The 22,023-nt window shown below is 56.3% G+C and overlaps 1 protein-coding gene across 1 annotated transcript; it reads left to right on the top strand.

Moving 5' to 3' along the window:
* The first annotated feature begins 732 nt into the window (after window positions 1–732).
* LOC135577974 (TAF6-like RNA polymerase II p300/CBP-associated factor-associated factor 65 kDa subunit 6L) lies at window positions 733–20,816 on the top strand. The gene is given in 12 exon segments (XM_065048127.1): window positions 733–915; window positions 918–950; window positions 1,027–1,077; window positions 6,193–6,287; window positions 6,363–6,437; window positions 9,942–10,162; window positions 10,246–10,378; window positions 14,973–15,101; window positions 17,390–17,429; window positions 17,432–17,701; window positions 17,704–17,773; window positions 17,775–20,816. Coding segments are annotated over 12 exon segments (1,545 nt in total). The 5' UTR covers window positions 733–740; the 3' UTR covers window positions 18,028–20,816.
* The last annotated feature ends 1,207 nt before the right edge of the window (window positions 20,817–22,023 follow it).

The raw sequence follows: 22,023 nt of genomic DNA, 5'->3' as shown, positions 1-22,023 counted from the left end.
ATGTCCCCCATGTCCCCCATTGTCCCCAATGTCCCCATCGCCCCCATCACCCCCATTGTCCCCAATGTCCCCATCGCCCCCAAGGTCCCCATCGCCCCCATTGTCCCCAAGGTCCCCATTGCCCCCAATGTCCCCATCACCCCCATTATCCCCAATGTCCCCGTCGCCCCCAATGTCCCCATCACCCCCATTATCCCCAATGTCCCCGTCGCCCCCAATGTCCCCATCACCCCCATTATCCCAATGTCCCCATTGCCCCAATGTCCCCATCACCCCCATTATCCCCAATGTCCCCGTCACCCCCAATGTCCCCATCACCCCCATTATCCCCAATGTCCCCATCGCCCCCAATGTCCCCATCACCCCCATTATCCCCAATGTCCCCATTGCCCCCAATGTCCCCGTGTCCCCCATTGTCCCCCAATGTCCCCATCGCCCCCAATCTCCCCTTTGCCCCCATCACCACCATTGTCCCCCATCTCCCCCAATGTCCCCATCTCCCCCAATGTCCCCATCTCTCCCATCGTCCCCAATGTCCCCAATGTCCCCCATTGCCCCCAATGTCCCCATCTCCCCCATGTCCCCAATGTCCCCATCGCCCCCATCACCCCCATTATCCCCAATGTCCCCATGGCCCCCATTGTCCCCCAATGTCCCCAAAGTCCCCATGGCCCCCATTGTCCCCCAATGTCCCTGTCGCCCCCAATGTCCCCATCTCCCCCATTATCCCCAAAGTCCCCATGGCCCCCATTGTCCCCCAATGTCCCCAATGTCCCCGTGTCCCCCATTGCCCCCCGCAGGCCGTGTTCGGCTCCGGCTCGCAGGACCCGCTGCCATTGCGCTCGGCCAAGGAGGGCGAGCTCTTCTTCGCCGAGGACCGCGAGGTCAACCTGCCCGAGCTGGCGCTGGCCACCAACATCCCAAGGGCTGCGCCGAGGCGGCCGTGCGCGGTGGGGACCCCCCGCCCCTCCCCCACCCCGCCCCACGCCCCTCCCCCCACTCACGGACGCCTCCCCTCCCCCACAGTACACGTGGCCTACCTGGACGGCAAAGGCAACGTGGAGCCGCAGGGCACCGGTGAGACATGGCGGACGGGGGGGGGTGGGTGGCATGGCGTCTGCATCGGCCGTTTTGGGTATGGGGTGATTTGGCGCCATTTTGAGCCTGAGGTGATTTTCCCGCCATTTTGAGCCTGAGGTGATTTGGCGCCATTTTGAGCCTGAGGAGATTTTCCCGCCATTTTGAACCCTGAGGGGATTTGGCGCCATTTTGAACCCTGAGGTGATTTAGTGACATTTTAACATTGAGGTGATTTGGTGCCATTTTGAATCCTGAGGTGATTTGGCGCCATTTTGATCCTGAGGTGATTTGGCGCCATTTTGGACCCTGAGGGGATTTGGTGCCATTTTGATCCTGAGGGGATTTGGCGCCATTTTGTATCCTGAGGTGATTTGGCGCCATTTTGTATCCTGAGGTGATTTGGCGCCATTTTGATCCTGATGTGATTTAGTGACATTTTAACATTGAGGTGATTTAGTGACATTTTAACATTGAGGTGATTTGGCCCATTTTGACCCTGAGGTGATTTGGCGCCATTTTGACCCTGAGGTGATTTGGCGCCATTTTGACCCTGAGGTGATTTTCCCGCCATTTTGAGCCTGAGGTGATTTTCCCGCCATTTTGAGCCTGAGGTGATTTGGCGCCATTTTGACCCTGAGGTGATTTGGCGCCATTTTGAGCCTGAGGAGATTTTCCCGCCATTTTGAGCCTGAGGTGATTTGGGCGCCATTTTGTCCCTGAGGTGATTTGGCGCCATTTTGAACCCTGAGGTGATTTGGCGCCATTTTGATCCTGAGGGGATTTGGCACGATTTTGACCCTGAGGTGATTTGGTGCCATTTTGACCCTGAGGTGATTTGGCGCCATTTTGACCCTGAGGTGATTTTGGTGCCATTTTGAACCCTGAGGTGATTTGGTGCCATTTTGATCCTGAGGTGATTTGGCGCCATTTTGGACCCTGAGGGGATTTGGTGCCATTTTGATCCTGAGGTGATTTGGCGCCATTTTGACCCAGAGGGGATTTGGTGCCATTTTGATCCTGAGGGGATTTGGCGCCATTTTGATCCTGAGGTGATTTGGCGCCATTTTGAGCCTGAGGTGATTTGGCGCCATTTTGAGCCTGAGGTGATTTGGCGCCATTTTGATCCTGAGGTGATTTGGCGCCATTTTGAACCCTGAGGTGATTTGGCGCCATTTTGATCCTGAGTTGATTTGGCGCCATTTTGGACCCTGAGGGGATTTGGTGCCATTTTGATCCTGAGGTGATTTGGCGCCATTTTGATCCTGAGGTGATTTGGCGCCATTTTGACCCAGAGGGGATTTGGTGCCATTTTGAGCCCTGAGGTGATTTTCCCACCATTTTAATCCTGAGGTGGTTTGGCGCCGTTTTGAATCCTGAGGTGATTTGGCGCCATTTTGAATCCTGAGGTGATTTGGCGCCATTTTGTATCCTGAGGTGATTTGGCGCCATTTTGAGCCTGAGGTGATTTGGCACCATTTTGATCCTGAGGTGATTTTCCCGCCATTTTGAGCCTGAGGTGATTTGGCACCATTTTAACATTGAGGTGCTTTAGTGACATTTTGAACCCTGAGGTGATTTGGCGCCATTTTGAACCCTGAGGTGATTTGGCGCCATTTTGATCCTGAGGTGATTTGGCGCCATTTTGAGCCTGAGGTGATTTGGCGCCATTTTGATCCTGAGGTGATTTGGCGCCATTTTGAACCCTGAGGTGATTTGGCGCCATTTTGATCCTGAGGTGATTTGGCGCCATTTTGGACCCTGAGGGGATTGGTGCCATTTTGATCCTGAGGTGATTTGGCGCCATTTTGATCCTGAGGTGATTTGGCGCCATTTTGATCCTGAGGGGATTTGGCACGATTTGACCCTGAGGTGATTTGGCGCCATTTTGACCCTGAGGTGATTTGGCGCCATTTTGACCCTGAGGTGATTTGGCGCCATTTTGACCCTGAGGTGATTTTGGTGCCATTTTGAACCCTGAGGTGATTTGGTGCCATTTTGATCCTGAGGGGATTTGGCGCCATTTTGATCCTGAGGTGATTTGGCGCCATTTTGACCCTGAGGTGATTTGGCGCCATTTTGAACCCTGAGGTGATTTGGTGCCATTTTGAACCCTGAGGTGATTTGGCGCCATTTTGAACCCTGAGGTGATTTGGCGCCATTTTGAGCCTGAGGTGATTTGGCGCCATTTTGACCCTGAGGTGATTTGGCGCCATTTTGAGCCTGACGTGATTTGGCGCCATTTTAACATTGAGGTGCTTTAGTGACATTTTGAACCCTGAGGTGATTTGGCGCCATTTTGAACCCTGAGGTGATTTGGCGCCATTTTGATCCTGAGGTGATTTGGCGCCATTTTGAGCCTGAGGTGATTTGGCGCCATTTTGATCCTGAGGTGATTTGGCGCCATTTTCACCCTGAGGTGATTTGGCGCCATTTTCACCCTGAGGTGATTTGGCGCCATTTTGAGCCTGAGGTGATTTGGCGCCATTTTGACCCTGAGGTGATTTTGGCGCCATTTTGAAACCCTGAGGTGATTTGGTGCCATTTTGATCCTGAGGTGATTTGGCGCCATTTTGATCCTGAGGTGATTTGGCGCCATTTTGAACCCTGAGGTGATTTGGCGCCATTTTGATCCTGAGGTGATTTGGCGCCATTTTGGACCCTGAGGGGATTTGGTGCCATTTTGATCCTGAGGTGATTTGGCGCCATTTTGACCCAGAGGGATTTGTGCCATTTTGAGCCCTGAGGTGGTTTGGCACCATTTTGATCCTGAGGTGATTTTCCCGCCATTTTGAGCCTGAGGTGATTTGGCGCCATTTTGAACCCTGAGGTGATTTAGTGACATTTTAACATTGAGGTGATTTTGGCGCCATTTTGAACCCTGAGGTGATTTGGCGCCATTTTGAACCCTGAGGTGATTTGGCGCCATTTTGAACCCTGAGGTGGTTTGGTGCCATTTTGAATCCTGATGTGATTTGGCGCCATTTTGACCCTGAGGTGATTTTGGCGCCATTTTGAACCCTGAGGTGATTTTGGTGCCATTTTGAACCCTGAGGTGATTTGGTGCCATTTTGATCCTGAGGTGATTTGGTACCATTTTGATCCTGAGGTGATTTGGCGCCATTTTGAACCCTGAGGTGATTTGGCGCCATTTTGAACCCTGAGGTGATTTGGCGCCATTTTGACCCTGAGGTGATTTGGTGCCATTTTGATCCTGAGGTGGTTTGGCGCCGTTTTGAATCCTGAGGTGATTTGGTGCCATTTTGAACCTGAGGTGATTTGGTGCCATTTTGATCCTGAGGTGATTTGGTACCATTTTGATCCTGAGGTGATTTGGCGCCATTTTGAACCCTGAGGTGATTTGGTGCCATTTTGATCCTGAGGTGATTTGGTACCATTTTGATCCTGAGGTGATTTGGCGCCATTTTGAACCCTGAGGTGATTTGGCGCCATTTTGAACCCTGAGGTGATTTGGCGCCATTTTGAACCCTGAGGTGATTTGGCGCCATTTTGATCCTGAGGTGATTTTCCCGCCATTTTGAACCCTGAGGTGATTTGGCGCCATTTTGATCCTGAGGTGATTTGGCACCATTTTGATCCTGAGGTGATTTGGCGCCATTTTGACCCTGAGGTGATTTTCCCGCCATTTCCCCCCTGAGGTGATTTTCCCGCCATTTTCCCCCTGAGGTGATTTTCCCGCCATTTTGACCCTGAGGTGATTTTCCCGCCATTTCCCCCCTGAGGTGATTTTCCCGCCATTTTGACCCTGAGGTGATTTTGGCGCCATTTCCCCCCTGAGGTGATTTTGGCGCCATTTTCCCCGATGGGATTTTGTTGCCATTTTCCCCCTGAGGTGATTTGGCGCCATTTTCCCCCTGAGCTGATTTTCCCACCATTTCCCCCCTGAGGTGATTTTCCCGCCATTTTCCTCCTGAGGTGATTTGGCGCCATTTTCCTCCTGAGGTGATTTGGCGCCATTTCCCCCCTGAGGTGATTTTCCCGCCATTTTGACCCTGAGGTGATTTTGGCGCCATTTTCCCCCTGAGCTGATTTTCCCGCCATTTTCCCCCGATGGGATTTTGTTGCCATTTTGACCCTGAGGTAATTTTGGCGCCATTTTGACCCTGAGGTGATTTGGCGCCATTTTGATCCTGAGGTGATTTTGGCGCCATTTTGACCCTGAGGATATTTTGGCGCCATTTTCCCCTGATGGGATTTTGTTGCCATTTTGACCCTGAGGATATTTTGGCGCCATTTTCCTCTGATGGGATTTTGTTGCCATTTCCCCCCTGAGGTGATTTTGGCGCCATTTCCCCCCTGAGGTGATTTTGGCGCCATTTTCCCCCTGAGGTGATTTGGCGCCATTTTCCCCTGAGGTGATTTTGCCTCCATTTCCCCCCTGAGGTGATTTTCCCGCCATTTTCCCCCTGATGGGATTTTGTTGCCATTTTCCCCCTGAGGTGATTTGGCGCCATTTTCCCCCTGAGCTGATTTTCCCGCCATTTTCCCCTGAGCTGATTTTCCTGCCATTTCCCCCCTGGGCTGATTTTCCCGCCATTTTCCCCCTGAGGTGATTTTCCCGCCATTTTGACCCTGAGGTGATTTTCCCGCCATTTTCCCCCTGAGGTGATTTTGGCGCCATTTTCCCCCTGAGATATTTTGGCACCATTTTCCCCTGATGGGATTTTGTTGCCATTTTGAGCCTGAGGTGATTTTGCCTCCATTTCCCCCCTGAGGTGATTTTGCCTCCATTTCCCCCCTGAGGTGATTTGGCGCCATTTTCTCCTGAGGTGATTTTGCCTCCATTTTCCCCCTGAGGTGATTTTGGCGCCATTTTCCCCCTGAGGAGATTTTGGCGCCATTTCCCCCCTGTGGTGATTTTGCCTCCATGTTCCCCCTGAGGTGATTTGGCGCCATTTTCCCCCTGAGGTGATTTGGCGCCATTTCCCCCCTGAGGTGATTTTCCCGCCATTTTCCCCCTGAGCTGATTTTCCCGCCATTTCCCCCCTGAGGTGATTTTCCCGCCATTTTCCCCCTGAGGTGATTTTGGCGCCATTTCCCCCCCCTGAGCTGACTTTCCCGCCATCCCCCCCCATTTCGGGGTGTCCCCCCCAGTCCCCAGCGCCGTGTCCACGCTGAGCGACGAGCTCCTCACCTATTACCACCACGTCACCCGCGCCGCGCTGGGCGACGACGCGCAGCTCATGAAGGTGGGTGCTATGGGACCCCCCCGGGCGCCCCCCGCCATGGACCCTGGTGACCCCATGGGGTGTCCATGGCCCCAGGTGGCCCTGCAGGACCTGCAGAGCAACGCCAAGATCGCCGCCCTCCTGCCCTATTTCGTCTACGTGGTCAGCGGGGTGAGAGCGCCCGGATGCCTGGGTCCCTTTCCCGAACGCCTGGGTCCCCTCTCCCGAACTCCTGGGTCCCTTTTCCAAACACCTGGGTCCCTTTTGCCGAACGCCTGGGTCCCTTTTGCCGAACGCCTGGGTCCCCTCTCCCGAACTCCTGGGTCCCTTTTCTGAACTCCTGGGTCCCTCTCCCGAACGCCTGGGTCCCTTTTCCCGAACTCCTGGGTCCCTTTCACGAACTCCTGGGTCCCCTCTCCTGAATGCCTGGGTCCCTCCCGAACGCCTGGGTCCCTCCTGAACTCCTGGGAGTCTCCCCCTGAACGCCTGGGTCCCCTTTTCCCGAACGCCTGGGTCCCTTTCGCGAACTCCTGGGTCCCTTTCCCGAACGCCTGGGTCCCTTTCCCGAACGCCTGGGTCCTTCCCGACCACCTGGGTCCCTCTTGAACTCCTGGGTCCCTTTTCCCGAACTCCTGGGTCCCTTTTCCGAACGCCTGGGTCCTTCCCGAACACCTGGGTCCCTCTTGAACTCCTGGGTGCCCCCCCCCCAAACGCCTGGGTCCCCTCTCCCGAACGCCTGGGTCCCTTTTCCCGAACACCTGGGTCCCCTCTCCCGAACTCCTGGGTCCCTCTCCCGAACTCCTGGGTCCCTCTCCCGAACTCCTGGGTCCCTTTCCCAAACGCCTGGGTCCCTTTCCCGAACGCCTGGGTCCCTTTCCCGAACGCCTGGGTCCCCTCTCCTGAACGCCTGGGTCCTTCCCGAACACCTGGGTCCCTCTTGAACTCCTGGGTGTTCCCCCCCAAACGCCTGGGTCTCTTTCCCGAACGCCTGGGTCCCTTTCGCGAACTCCTGGGTCCCTTTTCCCGAACTCCTGGGTCCCTTTTCCCGAACGCCTGGGTCCCTTTCCCGAACGCCTGGGTCCCTTTCCCGAACTCCTGGGTCCCTTTCACGAACTCCTGGGTCCCCTCTCCTGAATGCCTGGGTCCTTCCCGAACGCCTGGGTCCTTCCCGAACACCTGGGTCCCTCTTGAACTCCTGGGTGCCCCCCCCCAAACGCCTGGGTCCCTTTTCCCGAACGCCTGGGTCCCTTTTCCCGAACGCCTGGGTCCCCTCTCCTGAACTCCTGGGTCCCTCTCCCGATCTCCTGGGTCCCTTTCCCGATCTCCTGGGTCCCTTTCCCGAATGCCTGGGTCCCTCTTGAACTCCTGGGTCCCCTTTCCCGAACGCCTGGGTCCCCTTTCCCGAACGCCTGGGTCCCCTTTCCCGAACGCCTGGGTCCCTTTCCTGAACACCTGGGTCCCCTCTCCCGAACTCCTGGGTCCCTCTCCCGATCTCCTGGGTCCCTCTCCCGATCTCCTGGGTCCCTCTCCCGATCTCCTGGGTCCCTTTCCCGAACTCCTGGGTCCCTTTCCCGAATGCCTGGGTCCTCCTGGACTCCTGTATCCTGATGAACACCTGAGTCCCCTTTCCCGAACACCTGGGTCCCTTTTCCTGAACGCCTGGGTCCCTTTCCCGAACTCCTGGGTCCTTCCGAATGCCTGGGTCCCCCCCCCCAAACTCCCGTATCCCCCCGAACTCCCGGGTCCCCAAAACTCCCGTATCCCCCTGAACTCCCGTGTCCCCCCCAAACTCCTGGGTCCCCCGATCTCCTGTGTCCCCCTGAACTCCCTTATCCCCCGAACTCCCGCATCCCCCCGAACTCCTGGGTCCCCCAAACTCCTGCATCCCCCCAAACTCCCGCATCCCCCGAACTCCTGGGTCCCCCAAACTCCTGGGTCCCCCCAAACTCCCGCATCCCCCCTGAACTCCCGTGTCCCTCCCGAACTCCCGTGTCCCCCTGAACTCCTGGGTCCCCCAAACTCCCATATCCCCCCGAACTCCTGGGTCCCCCCAAACTCCCTTATCCCCCCAAACTCCCGCGTCCCCCGAACTCCCTTATCCCCCCGAACTCCTGGGTCCCCCCAAACTCCCTTATCCCCCCAAACTCCCGTGTCCCCCCGAACTCCCGTATCCCCCCGAACTCCCGTATCCCCCCGAACTCCTGGGTCCCCCGAACTCCCACATCCCCCCAAACTCCCGCATCCCCCCGAACTCCTGGGTCCCTCTTGAACTCCCGTATCCCCCCGAACTCCTGGGTCCCCCGAACTCCCACATCCCCCCAAACTCCCTTATCCCCCCAAACTCCCTTATCCCCCCAAACTCCCGTGTCCCCCTGAACTCCCGTATCCCCCCGAACTCCTGGGTCCCCGTGAACTCCTGGGTCCCCCCAAACTCCCTTATCCCCCTGATCTCCCATATCCCCCCGAACTCCTGGGTCCCCCAAACTCCCTTATCCCCCCAAACTCCCGCATCCCCCCCGAACTCCTGGGTCCCCCGAACTCCCGCATCCCCCCGAACTCCTGGGTTCCCCAAACTCCCGTATCCCCCCGAACTCCTGGGTCCCCCCGAACTCCCGTATCCCCCTGAACTCCCGCATCCCCCCGAACTCCTGGGTCCCCCCAAACTCCCGTATCCCCCCAAACTCCCGTATCCCCCCAAACTCCCGTGTCCCCCCCGAACTCCTGGGTCCCCCAAACTCCCATATCCCCCCGAACTCCCGTATCCCCCCAACTCCCGTATCGCCCCAAACTCCCGTGTCCCCCCCAAACTCCCGTATCCCCCCGAACTCCCGTATCCCCCCGAACTCCTGGGTCCCCCAAACTCCCGTGTCCCCCCCAAACTCCCGCATCCCCCGAACTCCTGGGTCCCCAAACTCCCATATCCCCCCGAACTCCTGGGTCCCCCCTGAGCTCCTGTGTCTCCCCGAACTCCTGGGTCCCCCAAACTCCCGCATCCCACGAACTCCTCGGTCCCCCAAACTCCTGGGTCCCCCAAACTCCCATATCCCCCCGAACCCCTGGGTCCCCCCTGAGCTCCTGTGTCCCCCTGATCTCCTGTATCCCCCCGAACTCCTGGGTCCCCCTGATCTCCTGTATCCCCCCGAACTCCTGGGTCCCCCCGAACTCCCGTGTCCCCCCAAACCCCTGGATCCCCCAAACTCCCGTGTCCCCCCCAAACTCCCGTATCCCCCCGAACTCCCGCATCCCCCCCGAACTCCTGGGTCCCCTGAACTCCCGTGTCCCCCCGAACTCCTGGGTCCCTCTCGAACTCCCGTATCCCCCCGAACTCCTGGGTCCCTCTCGAACTCCCGTGTTCCCCCGAACTCTCGTGTCCCCCCGAACTCCTGGGTCCCCCGAACTCCTGGATCCCTCTCGATCTCCTGGGTCCCCCTGAACTCCTGGGTCCCCCTGAACTCCTGGGTCCCCCAAACTCCCGTATCCCCCCAAACTCCCGCATCCCCCCGAACTCCCGTATCCCCCCAACTCCCGTATCCCCCCAAACTCCCGTGTCCCCCCCAAACTCCCGCATCCCCCGAACTCCCGCATCCCCCCAAACTCCCGCATCCCCCCAAACTCCCGCATCCCCCCGAACTCCCGTATCCCCCCGAACTCCCGGGTCCCTTTTTCCCCTCTCAGGTGAAATCCATCAGCCACGACCTCCCCCAGCTCCACCGCCTCCTCCACGTGGCGCGCAGCCTCCTCCACAACCCCTTCCTGTTCCTGGGCCCCTACGCTCGCAGCCTGAGCTCCAGCGTCCTGTACTGCGCGCTGGAGCCGCTGGCCGCCTCCATCAACCCGCTCAACGACCACTGGCCGCTGCGCGATTACGCCGCCATGCTGCTGGGCCGCATCTTTTGGTGCGTATCGCGCCCGTTTCGGGGCGAAACCCCCCCATAACCCCGAAATACGGGGGTTGCAGCGCTTTCTGGGCCCCGCGCAGGACGCACGGCGAGGCGGTGAGCGGGCTGTGCCAGCACATCCTGCTGGCGCTGCAGAGGGTGCTGGCCGACCCCGTGCGGCCGCTCTGCTCGCACTACGGAGCCGTCGCCGGGCTGCACGCGCTGGGATGGAAGGTGAGCGGAGAACACCCGTTCATTGGTCAGTTCATTCATTGGGTCAGTTCATTCATTGGTCAGTTCATTGGGTCAGTTCATTGGTCAGTTCATTCATGGGGTCAGTTCATTCATTGGTCAGTTCATTCATTGGGGTCAGTTCATTCATTGGTCAGTTCATTCATTGGGTCAGTTCATTCATTGGGGTCAGTTCATTCATTGGTCAGTTCATTGGTCAGTTCATTCATTGGGTCAGTTCATTCAATGGGGACAGTTCATTCATTGGGGTCAGTTCATTCATTGGGTCAGTTCATTCATTGGTCAGTTCATTGGGTCAGTTCATTCATTGGGTCAGTTCATTCATTGGGGTCAGTTCATTGGTCAGTTCATTCATTGGGGACAGTTCATTCATTGGTCAGTTCATTCATTGGGTCAGTTCATTCATTGGTCAGTTCATTGGTCAGTTCATTCATTGGGGACAGTTCATTCATTGGTCAGTTCATTCATTGGGTCAGTTCATTCATTGGGTCAGTTCATTGGGGTCAGTTCATTGGGTCAGTTCATTCATTGGGGTCAGTTCATTCATTGGGGTCAGTTCATTCATTGGTCAGTTCATTGGGGTCAATTCATTGGGTCAGTTCATTCATTGGGTCAGTTCATTCATTGGTCAGTTCATTGGGGTCAATTCATTGGGTCAGTTCATTCATTGGGTCAGTTCATTCATTGGTCAGTTCATTCATTGGTCAGTTCATTCATTGGGGTCAGTTCATTCATTGGTCAGTTCATTCATTGGGTCAGTTCATTCATTGGGTCAGTTCATTGGGGTCAGTTCATTCATTGGGTCAGTTCATTCATTGGTCAGTTCATTCATTGGGTCAGTTCATTCATTGGGTCAGTTCATTGGGGTCAGTTCATTCATTGGGTCAGTTCATTCATTGGGGTCAGTTCATTCATTGGGTCAGTTCATTCATTGGTCAGTTCATTCATTGGTCAGTTCATTGGTTCAGTTCATTCATTGGTCAGTTCATTCATTGGTCAGTTCATTCATTGGGTCAGTTCATTCATTGGGGTCAATTCATTCATTGGGTCAGTTCATTGGGGTCAGTTCATTGGGTCAGTTCATTCATTGGGGTCAGTTCATTCATTGGGGTCAGTTCATTCATGGGGTCAGTTCATTCAATGGGGACAGTTCATTCATTGGTCAGTTCATTGGGTCAGTTCATTGGGTCAGTTCATTGGGTCAGTTCATTCATTGGTCAGTTCATTGGTTCAGTTCATTCATTGGTCAGTTCATTCATTGGTCAGTTCATTCATTGGGTCAGTTCATTCATTGGGGTCAATTCATTCATTGGGTCAGTTCATTGGGGTCAGTTCATTGGGTCAGTTCATTCATTGGGGTCAGTTCATTCATTGGGGTCAGTTCATTCATGGGGTCAGTTCATTCAATGGGGACAGTTCATTCATTGGTCAGTTCATTGGGTCAGTTCATTGGGTCAGTTCATTGGGTCAGTTCATTCATTGGTCAGTTCATTGGGTCAGTTCATTCATTGGGGTCAGTTCATTCAATGGGGACAGTTCATTCATTGGTCAGTTCATTGGGTCAGTTCATTCATTGGGTCAGTTCATTCATTGGGTCAGTTCATTCATTGGTCAGTTCATTGGGTCAGTTCATTCATTGGGGTCAATTCATTCATGGGGTCAGTTCATTCAATGGGGACAGTTCATTCATTGGTCAGTTCATTGGGTCAGTTCATTCATGGGTCAGTTCATTCATTGGTCAGTTCATTCATTGGTCAGTTCATTGGGGTCAGTTCATTGGGTCAGTTCATTCATTGGGTCAGTTCATTCAATGGGGGGTCAGTTCATTCATTGGGGTGAGTTCATTCATTGGGGTCACTTCATTCATTGGGTCAGTTCATTCATTGGGTCAGTTCATTCATTGGGGTCAATTCATTCATTGGGGTCAGTTCATTCATTGGGTCAGTTCATTCATTGCTCAGTTCATTCATTGGGTCAGTTCATTGGGGTCAGTTCATTCATTGGTCAGTTCATTCATTGGTCAGTTCATTCATTGGGGTCAATTCATTCATTGGGGTCAGTTCATTCATTGGGGTCAGTTCATTCATTGGTCAGTTCATTGGGTCAGTTCATTCATTGGTCAGTTCATTGGTCAGTTCATTCATTGGTCAGTTCATTCATTGGGTCAGTTCATTCATTGGTCAGTTCATTGGGGTCAGTTCATTCATTGGGTCAGTTCATTCATTGGGGTCAGTTCATTCATTGGTCAGTTCATTGGTCAGTTCATTCATTGGCTCAGTTCATTCATTGGTCAGTTCATTCATTGGTCAGTTCATTGGTCAGTTCATTCATTGGGTCAGTTCATTGGTCAGTTCATTCATTGGGGTCAGTTCATTCATTGGTCAGTTCATTCATTGGTCAGTTCATTCATTGGTCAGTTCATTCATTGGGGTCAGTTCATTCATTGGTCAGTTCATTCATTGGTCAGTTCATTGGGTCAGTTCATTCATTGGGTCAGTTCATTCATTGGTCAGTTCATTCATTGGGTCAGTTCATTGGGTCAGTTCATTCATTGGTCAGTTCATTCATTGGTCAGTTCATTCATTGGTCAGTTCATTCATTGGGGTCAATTCATTCATTGGGGTCAGTTCATTCAATGGGGACAGTTCATTCATTGGTCAGTTCATTGGGTCAGTTCATTCATTGGTCAGTTCATTCATTGGTCAGTTCATTCATTGGTCAGTTCATTGGGTCAGTTCATTCATTGGGTCAGTTCATTCATTGGTCAGTTCATTCATTGGTCAGTTCATTGGTCAGTTCATTCATTGGTCAGTTCATTCAATGGGGACAGTTCATTCATTGGGGTCACTTCATTCATTGGGTCAGTTCATTCATTGGGTCAGTTCATTCATTGGGGTCAGTTCATTCATTGGCGTCAGTTCATTCATTGGTCAGTTCATTCATTGGGGTCAGTTCATTCATTGGTCAGTTCATTCATTGGGGTCAGTTCATTCATTGGTCAGTTCATTCATTGGTCAGTTCATTGGGTCAGTTCATTCATTGGGGTCAATTCATTCATTGGGGTCAGTTCATTCATTGGGGTCAATTCATTCATTGGGGTCAGTTCATTCATTGGGGTCAATTCATTCATTGGGGTCAGTTCATTCATTGGTCAGTTCATTGGGTCAGTTCATTCATTGGGGTCAGTTCATTCATTGGGGTCAGTTCATTCATTGGTCAGTTCATTCATTGGGGTCAATTCATTCATTGGGGTCAGTTCATTCATTGGTCAGTTCATTCATTGGGGTCAGTTCATTCATTGGTCAGTTCATTCATTGGGTCAGTTCATTCATTGGGGTCAGTTCATTCATTGGGGTCAGTTCATTCATTGAGGTCAGTTCATTCATTGGGGTCAGTTCATTGGTCAGTTCATTCATTGGGGTCAGTTCATTCATTGGGTCAGTTCATTCATTGGTCAGTTCATTGGGGTCAGTTCATTCATTGGGGTCAGTTCATTCATTGAGGTCAGTTCATTCATTGGGGTCAGTTCATTGGTCAGTTCATTCATTGGGGTCAGTTCATTCATTGGGTCAGTTCATTCATTGGTCAGTTCATTGGGGTCAGTTCATTCATTGGTCAGTTCGTTCATTGGGTCAGTTCGTTGGGGTCAGTTCATTCATTGGGTCAGTTCATTCATTGGGGTCAGTTCATTCACTGGGGTCAGTTCATTCATTGGGGTCAGTTCATTGGGGTCAGTTCATTCATTGGTCAGTTCATTGGGGTCAGTTCATTCATTGGGTCAGTTCATTCATTGGGTCAGTTCATTCATTGGTCAGTTCATTCATTGGTCAGTTCATTGGGGTCAGTTCATTCATTGGTCAGTTCATTCATTGGTCAGTTCATTGGTCAGTTCATTCATTGGGTCAGTTCATTCAATGGGGACAGTTCATTCAATGGGGACAGTTCATTCATTGGTCAGTTCATTCATTGGTCAGTTCATTCATTGGTCAGTTCATTCATTGGGTCAGTTCATTCATTGGGTCAGTTCATTCATTGGGTCAGTTCATTCATTGGGGTCAGTTCATTCATTGGGGTCAGTTCATTCATTGGTCAGTTCATTCATTGGGTCAGTTCATTCATTGGTCAGTTCATTGGGGTCAATTCATTGGGTCAGTTAATTCATTGGGTCAGTTCATTCATTGGTCAGTTCATTCATTGGGGTCAGTTCATTCATTGGGGTCAATTCATTCATTGGGGTCAGTTCATTCATTGGGTCAGTTCATTGGGGTCAGTTCATTCATTGGTCAGTTCATTCATTGGTCAGTTCATTCATTGGTCAGTTCATTCATTGGGTCAGTTCATTCATTGGGTCAGTTCATTCATTGGGGTCAGTTTATTGGTCTGTTCATTCATTGGGGACAGTTCATTCATTGGTCAGTTCATTCATTGGGGTCAGTTCATTGGGGTCAGTTCATTCATTGGTCAGTTCATTCATTGGTCAGTTCATTCATTGGGGTCAGTTCATTCATTGGGTCAGTTCACTGGGGGTCAGTCCATTCACATCCCCCCCCCGTCCGTCTGTCCGTGCCCCCCCCAGGCGGTCGAGCGCGTGCTGTACCCCCACCTCCCCGCCTACTGGGCCAACCTGCAGGCCGTGCTGGACGACGGCTCCGTGTCCAACGCGCAGGTCAAGGCCGACGGCCACAAGGTCTACGGAGCCATCCTGGTGAGTGCCGGGGGACCCCCAGGGGCTGTGACCCCCCCCCATTGGGCTGCTGGGGATCCCCATTGGCTGAGCAACCCCCCATTGGGCTGCTGGGGGATCCCCATTGGCTGCACACCCCGTTATGGGGTGGCTGGGGGATCCCCATTGGCTGCACACCCCGCTATGGGGTGGCTGGGGGATCCCCATTGGCTGCACACCCCCTGATTGGTCTGGTCGGCGATCCCCATTGGGCTGCTGGGGGATCCCCATTGGCTGCACACCCCTCTATGGGGCGGCTGGGGGATCCCCATTGGCTGAGCACCCCATAATTGGGCTGCTGGGGGATCCCCATTGGCTGAGCACGCCCTGATTGGGCGGCTGGGGGATCCCCATTGGCTGCACACCCCCCAATTGGGCGGCTGGGGGATCCCCATTAGCTGCGCACCCCCAATTGGGCAGCTGGGGGATCCCCATGGGGCTGCGACCCCCCATTGGGCTGCTGGGGGGTCCCCATTGGGCTGCACACCCCCCTATGGGGCGGCTGGGGGATCCCCATTGGCTGAGCACCCCCCAATTGGGCTGGTGGGGGATCCCCATTGGCTGCGCACCCCTGCTATTGGGCTGCTGGGGGATCCCTATTGGCTGAGCACCCCCCAATTGGGCTGGTGGGGGATCCCCATTGGCTGCACACCCCCCTATGGGGCGGCTGGGGGATCCCCATTGGCTGAGCACCCCCCAATTGGGCTGGTGGGGGATCCCCATTGGCTGAGCACCCCCCAATTGGGCAGCTGGGGGATCCCCCATTTGTGCGCCTCCCAGTTTGGCTGTTGTGGGACCCCCCCAATGGGGCTGTTGTGGGTCCCCCAATTTGGCTGTTGGGGGGACCCCAATTTGGCTGCACACCCCCCCCAATTGGGCTGTTGGTGGATCCCCAGTTTGGCTGTTGGGGGACCCCCCTACTGGACTGTTGGGATGACCCCCCTATTGGGCTGGTGGGGGACCCCAAATCAGGCTCTTTTTGGGGGGGGGACCCCCAATTAGGCTCTTGGGGGGACCCCCAATTAATTAGGCTGTGGGGGGGGACCCCCAATTGGGCTGTTGTGGGAACCCCCAATTAGGCTCTAGTGTGTGGGGGGGACCCCCAATTAGGCTCTTGGGGGGACCCCTAATTAGGCTGTGGGGGGGACCCCCAATTTGGCTGCACTCCCCCTAATTGTGCTGTTGGGGGGGACCCCCAATTAGGCTCTTTGTGGGGGGGGGACCCCCAATTAGGCTCTTGGGGGGACCCCCAATTAATTAGGCTGTGGGGGGGACCCCCAATTAGGCTCTATTGTGGGGGGGACCCCCAATTAGGCTCTTGGGGGGACCCCCAATTAATTAGGCTGTGGGGGGGACCCCCAATTGGGCTCTTGTGGGAACCCCCAATTAGGCTCTATTGTGGGGGGGTGACCCCCAATTAGGCTCTTGGAGGGACCCCCCAATTAGGCTCTTTGTGGCGGGGGGGGGGGAACCCCCAGTTAGTCTGTGGGGGGGACCCCCAATTAGGCTGTGGGGGGAGACCCCCAATTGGGCTGTTGTGGGAACCCCCAATTAGGCTCTAGTGTGGGGGGGACCCCCAATTAGGGTCTTGGGGGGACCCCCAATTAGGCTGGGGGGGGACCCCCAATTTAGCTGCGCTCCCCCTAATTGTGCTGTTGGGGGGGACCCCCAATTAGGCTCTTTGTGGGGGGGGACCCCCAATTAGGCTCTTGGGGGGACCCCCAATTAATTAGGCTGTGGGGGGGACCCCCAATTGGGCTGTTGTGGGAACCCCCAATTAGGCTCTAGTGTGGGGGGGGATCCCCAATTAGGCTCTTTGGGGGGGGGGGAACCCCCAGTTAGTCTGTGGGGGGGACCCCCAATTGGGCTGTGGGGGGGCCCCTCAATCAGGCTCTTTGGGGGGGGGGGGGACCCCCAATTGGGCTCTTGGGGGGACCCCCAATTAGGCTGTGGGGGGGGGGCACCCCCAATTTAGCTGCTCTCCCCCAATTAGGCTCTTGGGGGGAACCCCCAATTAATTAGGCTGTGGGGGTGACCCCCAATCAGGCTCTTTTTGGGGGGGGACCCTCAATTAGGCTCTTGGGGGGACCCCCAATCAGGCTCTTTTGTGGGGGGGACCCCCAATTAGGCTCTTGTGGGAACCCCCAATCAGGCTCTTTGTGGGGGGGACCCCCAATTAGGCTGGGGGGGGGGGGGCACCCCCAATTTAGCTGCACTCCCCCCAATTGTTCTATGGGGGGGGGGTGGTCCCCCCCCCAATCCCCCCATAGGTGGCCGTGGAGCGCCTGCTGAAGATGAAAGCCCAACCCGGTGCCCCCCCCACCCCCACCCCCACCCCCCCCTCGGCGCCACCCGACCCCCCCCCCCCCCCCCCTCCTCCTCCCCTCCCCCCTCCCCGGCGCCGCCGCTGCGCCGCATGTACGCCGAGCTCTACGACTTCTTCGGCGACAGTTTGGCCACCCGCTTCGGCACCGGCGCCCCGACCGCGTCGCCCCCCGATCGCTCCCGGCGCGCCGGCGCGCCCCACGACGGCGCCGCGCGCAAGATGCCGCAACTCACGGCGGATTCGGCGGGAAGCCCGCGTCACCACCACCAACACCAACACCACCACCACCACCACGACGCCGCCACGGCGCGTCCCCCGCAGCGCCCGCCGCGGCCGCGCGTGCCGGACGTGTTCCCCGCGTGGCGCTCGGCGCCGCGGGGAGCGCCGCGGTTCAGCTTCGTGATCGCGGGGCGGCAGGCGGGGCGGCGCTGCCAGGGCCGGCGCTTCCAGAGCAGCTTCCCGCAGCACCGCGGGCCCGGCCACGGCTGCCGCTACGCGCAGAAGCTGCCGGTGATCGGGCGGGCGGCGCGGGCGGCGCGGCGGGGGCCGCGGGCCGAGTACTCGCTGCTGCTGCCGCTCTGAGGGGGCGGTGGCGGCATCGGTGGCGCCGGTGGTAACGGTGTGAGCGGCGTCACCCGGTGGCACTGGCGGCACCGGTGTCATCAGCGTCACCTGGCGGCACTGGTGTCACCGGCATCGCCGGCGGCACCAGCGTCAGCAGCATCAACCGGCGTCATCGGTGTGACTGGTGTCACTGGTGTCACCGGTGTCACTGGTGTCCCGGCATCGCTGGCGGCACCGGCGTCACCCGGTGTTACTGGTGTCGCTGGTGTCACTGGCATCACCGGTGTCACCAGCATCACTGGTGTCCCAGCATCACTGGTGTCCCAGCATCACTGGCGTCACCGGTGTCACCAGCATCACTGGTGTCCCAGCATCACTGGCGTCACCGGTGTCACCAGCATCACTGGTGTCCCAGCATCACTGGCGTCACCGGTGTCACCAGCATCACTGGTGTCCCAGCATCACTGGCGTCACCGGTGTCAAACAGTGTCACTGGTGTCCCGGCATCGCTGGCGGCACCGGCGTCACTGGTGTCACTGGTGTCACTGGTGTCACTGGTGTCACTGGCGTCACTGGTGTCACTGGCATCACTGGTGTCACCAGTGTCAACCGGTGTCATCAGTGTCACCGGTGTCACTGGTGTCACTGGCAACACTGGTGTCACCGGCATCTCTGGTGTCCCAGCATCATTGGTGGCACTGGTGTCATCAGTGTCACCTGGCGGCACTGGTGTCACCGGCATCGCCGGCGGCACCAGCGTCAGCAGCATCAACCGGCGTCATCGGTGTCACCGGTGTCACTGGTGTCCCGGCATCGCTGGCGGCACCGGCGTCACCCGGTGTTACTGGTGTCGCTGGTGTCACTGGCATCACCGGTGTCACCAGCATCACTGGTGTCCCAGCATCACTGGCATCACCGGTGTCAAACAGTGTCACTGGTGTCCCGGCATCGCTGGCGGCACCGGCGTCACTGGTGTCACTGGTGTCACTGGTGTCACTGGCGTCACTGGTGTCACTGGCATCACTGGTGTCACCAGCGTCAACCGGTGTCATCAGTGTCACCGGTGTCACTGGTGTCACTGGCAACACTGGTGTCACCGGCATCTCTGGTGTCCCAGCATCATTGGCGGCACTGGTGTCAGCAGCGTCACCTGGCGGCACTGGTGTCACCGGCATCGCCGGCGGCACCAGCGTCAGCAGCATCAACCGGCGTCATCAGTGTCACTGGCGTCACTGATGTCACTGGTGTCACGGGTGTCACCACCATCACTGGTGTCCCGGCATCGCTGGCGGCACCGGCGTCATCGGTGTCACTGACGTCACTGGCGTCACTGGTGTCAACCGGTGTCATCAGTGTCCCAGCATCACTGGCGGCACCAGCGTCAGCAGCATCAACCGGCGTCATCGGTGTCACCGGCATCACTGGTGGCACCGGCGTCATCGGCGTCACTGATGTCACTGGCGTCACTGGTGTCACCAGCGTCAACCAGTGTCACCGGTGTCACTGGTGTCACTGATGTCACCGGCATCACTGGTGTCCCGGCATCGCTGCTGTCACCGGTGTCAACCGGTGTCATCAGTGTCACTGGTGTCACTGGCATCACTGGTGTCACCAGCGTCAACCGGTGTCAGCAGCGTCACCTGGCGGCACTGCTGTCACCGGCATCGCCGGTGGCACCAGCGTCAGCAGCATCAACCGGCGTCATCAGTGTCACTGGCGTCAGCAGCGGCACTGGTGTCACCGGTGTCACTGGTGTCCCGGCATCGCTGGCGGCACCGGTGTCACTGGTGTCACTGATGTCACTGGCATCACTGGTGTCACCGGCGTCAACCAGTGTCCCAGCATCACTGGCGTCACCGGCGTCAACCGGTGTCATCGGTGTCACTGGCATCACTGGCGTCACCAGCATCACTGGTGTCACCGGTGTCACCGGTGTCACTGGCATCACCGGTGTCACCAGCATCACTGGTGTCACCAGCATCACTGGCGTCACTGGTGTCAACCGGTGTCATCGGTGTCACTGGCATCACTGGTGTCACCAGTGTCACTGATGTCACTGGCATCACTGGTGTCCCGGCATCGCTGCTGTCACCGGTGTCAACCGGTGTCATCAGTGTCACTGGTGTCACTGGCATCACTGGTGTCAGCAGCGTCAACCGGTGTCATCAGTGTCACCACTGTCACTGGTGTCACCGGCATCGCCGGCGGCACCAGCGTCAGCAGCATCAACCGGCGTCATCGGTGTGACTGGCGTCACTGGTGTCACCAGCATCACTGGTGTCCCAGCATCGCTGCTGTCACCGGTGTCAACCGGCATCATCGGTGTCACCGGTGTCACTGGCGTCACTGGTGTCCCAGCATCACCGGTGTCACCAGCATCACTGGCGTCACTGGTGTCAACCGGTGTCATCGGTGTCACTGGCATCACTGGTGTCACCGGTGTCACTGACGTCACTGGCATCACTGGTGTCCCGGCGTCACTGGTGTCCCGGCATTGCTGCTGTCACCGGTGTCAACCGGCATCATCGGTGTCACCGGTGTCACTGGTGTCACTGGCATCACCGGTGTCACCAGCATCACTGGTGTCAGCAGCATCACCGGTGTCACCAGCATCACTGGTGTCACTGGTGTCAACCGGTGTCATCGGTGTCACTGGCATCACTGGTGTCACCAGCGTCAACCGGTGTCATCAGTGTCACCAGTGTCACTGGTGTCACCGGCATCACCAACGTCATCAGTGTCACTGGTGTCACCGGTGTCACCGGCGTCACCACCGCGGCCGGGCAATAAACCTGTTGGTCGCCGCATCCCTGGTGTCCGTGTGTCTGTCCCTGCGTCTGTCCTTGTGTCTGTCCTTGTGTCCCTGCGTCTGTCCGTCTGTCCGTCCGTGTGTCCACCTGTGTGTCCGTGTGTCCATGTGTCGTGTGTCCGTCTGTCCGTGTGTCTGTGTGTCTGTCCATGTCTCTGTCCGTGTGTCCATGTGTCCGTGTGTCCGTGTGTCTGTGTCCATGTGTCGTGTGTCCCTGTGTCCACGTGTCCACGTGTCCGTCTCTCCGTGTGTCCATGTGTCGTGTGTCCATGTGTCCGTGTGTCCATGTGTCCATGTGTCCGTGTGTCCATGTGTCCGTGTGTCCGTGTGTCTGTGTCCATGTGTCGTGTGTCCCTGTGTCCACGTGTCCACGTGTCCGTCTCTCCGTGTGTCCATGTGTCGTGTGTCCATGTGTCCGTGTGTCCATGTGTCCATGTGTCCGTGTGTCCGTGTGTCCGTGTGTCTGTGTCCATGTGTCCGTGTGTCCGTGTGTCCGTGTGTCCGTGTGTCCGTGTGTCTGTGTCCGTGTGTCCGTGTGTCGTGTGTCCGTGTGTCCATGTGTCCGTGTGTCCGTGTGTCCGTCTGTCCGTGTGTCCGTGTGTCCATGTGTCGTCTGTCCGTCTGTCCGTGTGTCCGTGTGTCCGTCTGTCCGTCCGTCTGTCCGTCTGTCCGTGTGTCCGTGTGTCTGTCCATGTCTCTGTCCGTGTGTCCATGTGTCGTGTGTCCGTGTGTCCGTGTGTCCGTGTGTCCATGTGTCCGTGTGTCCATCCATGTGTCCGTGTGTCCGTGTGTCTGTGTCCGTGTGTCCATGTGTCCATGTGTCCGTGTGTCCGTCCATGTGTCCGTGTGTCCGTCCGTGTGTCCGTGTGTCCGTCTGTCCGTCCATCCATGTGTCCGTGTGTCCGGTTGCCGTCGCCCCGACGGGTCTGGGGGGGTTTCTTGGTCGGGATGGAGCGCAGCACCCGGACGCCTGGGTCCCTGCGACTCCATTGGCTGGGCTAACGAGGGGAATGAGGCTAATGAGGCTATTTGGGCTAATTATGAGGCTAATTAGGCTAATAATGAGACTATTGAGGCTAATAATGAGGCTAATGAGGCTAATAATGAGGCTAATGAGGCTAGTAATGAGGCTAGTAATGAGGCTATTGAGGCTAATTAATGAGGCTAGTAATGAGTCTAATGAGGCTGAGGCTAATAAGGCTAAT

The sequence above is a fragment of the Columba livia genome, unplaced genomic scaffold, assembly GCF_036013475.1.
Source record: "Columba livia isolate bColLiv1 breed racing homer unplaced genomic scaffold, bColLiv1.pat.W.v2 Scaffold_2043, whole genome shotgun sequence".
Taxonomy (NCBI): domain Eukaryota; kingdom Metazoa; phylum Chordata; class Aves; order Columbiformes; family Columbidae; genus Columba; species Columba livia.
This window is presented reverse-complemented; position numbering and strand designations above follow the sequence as displayed.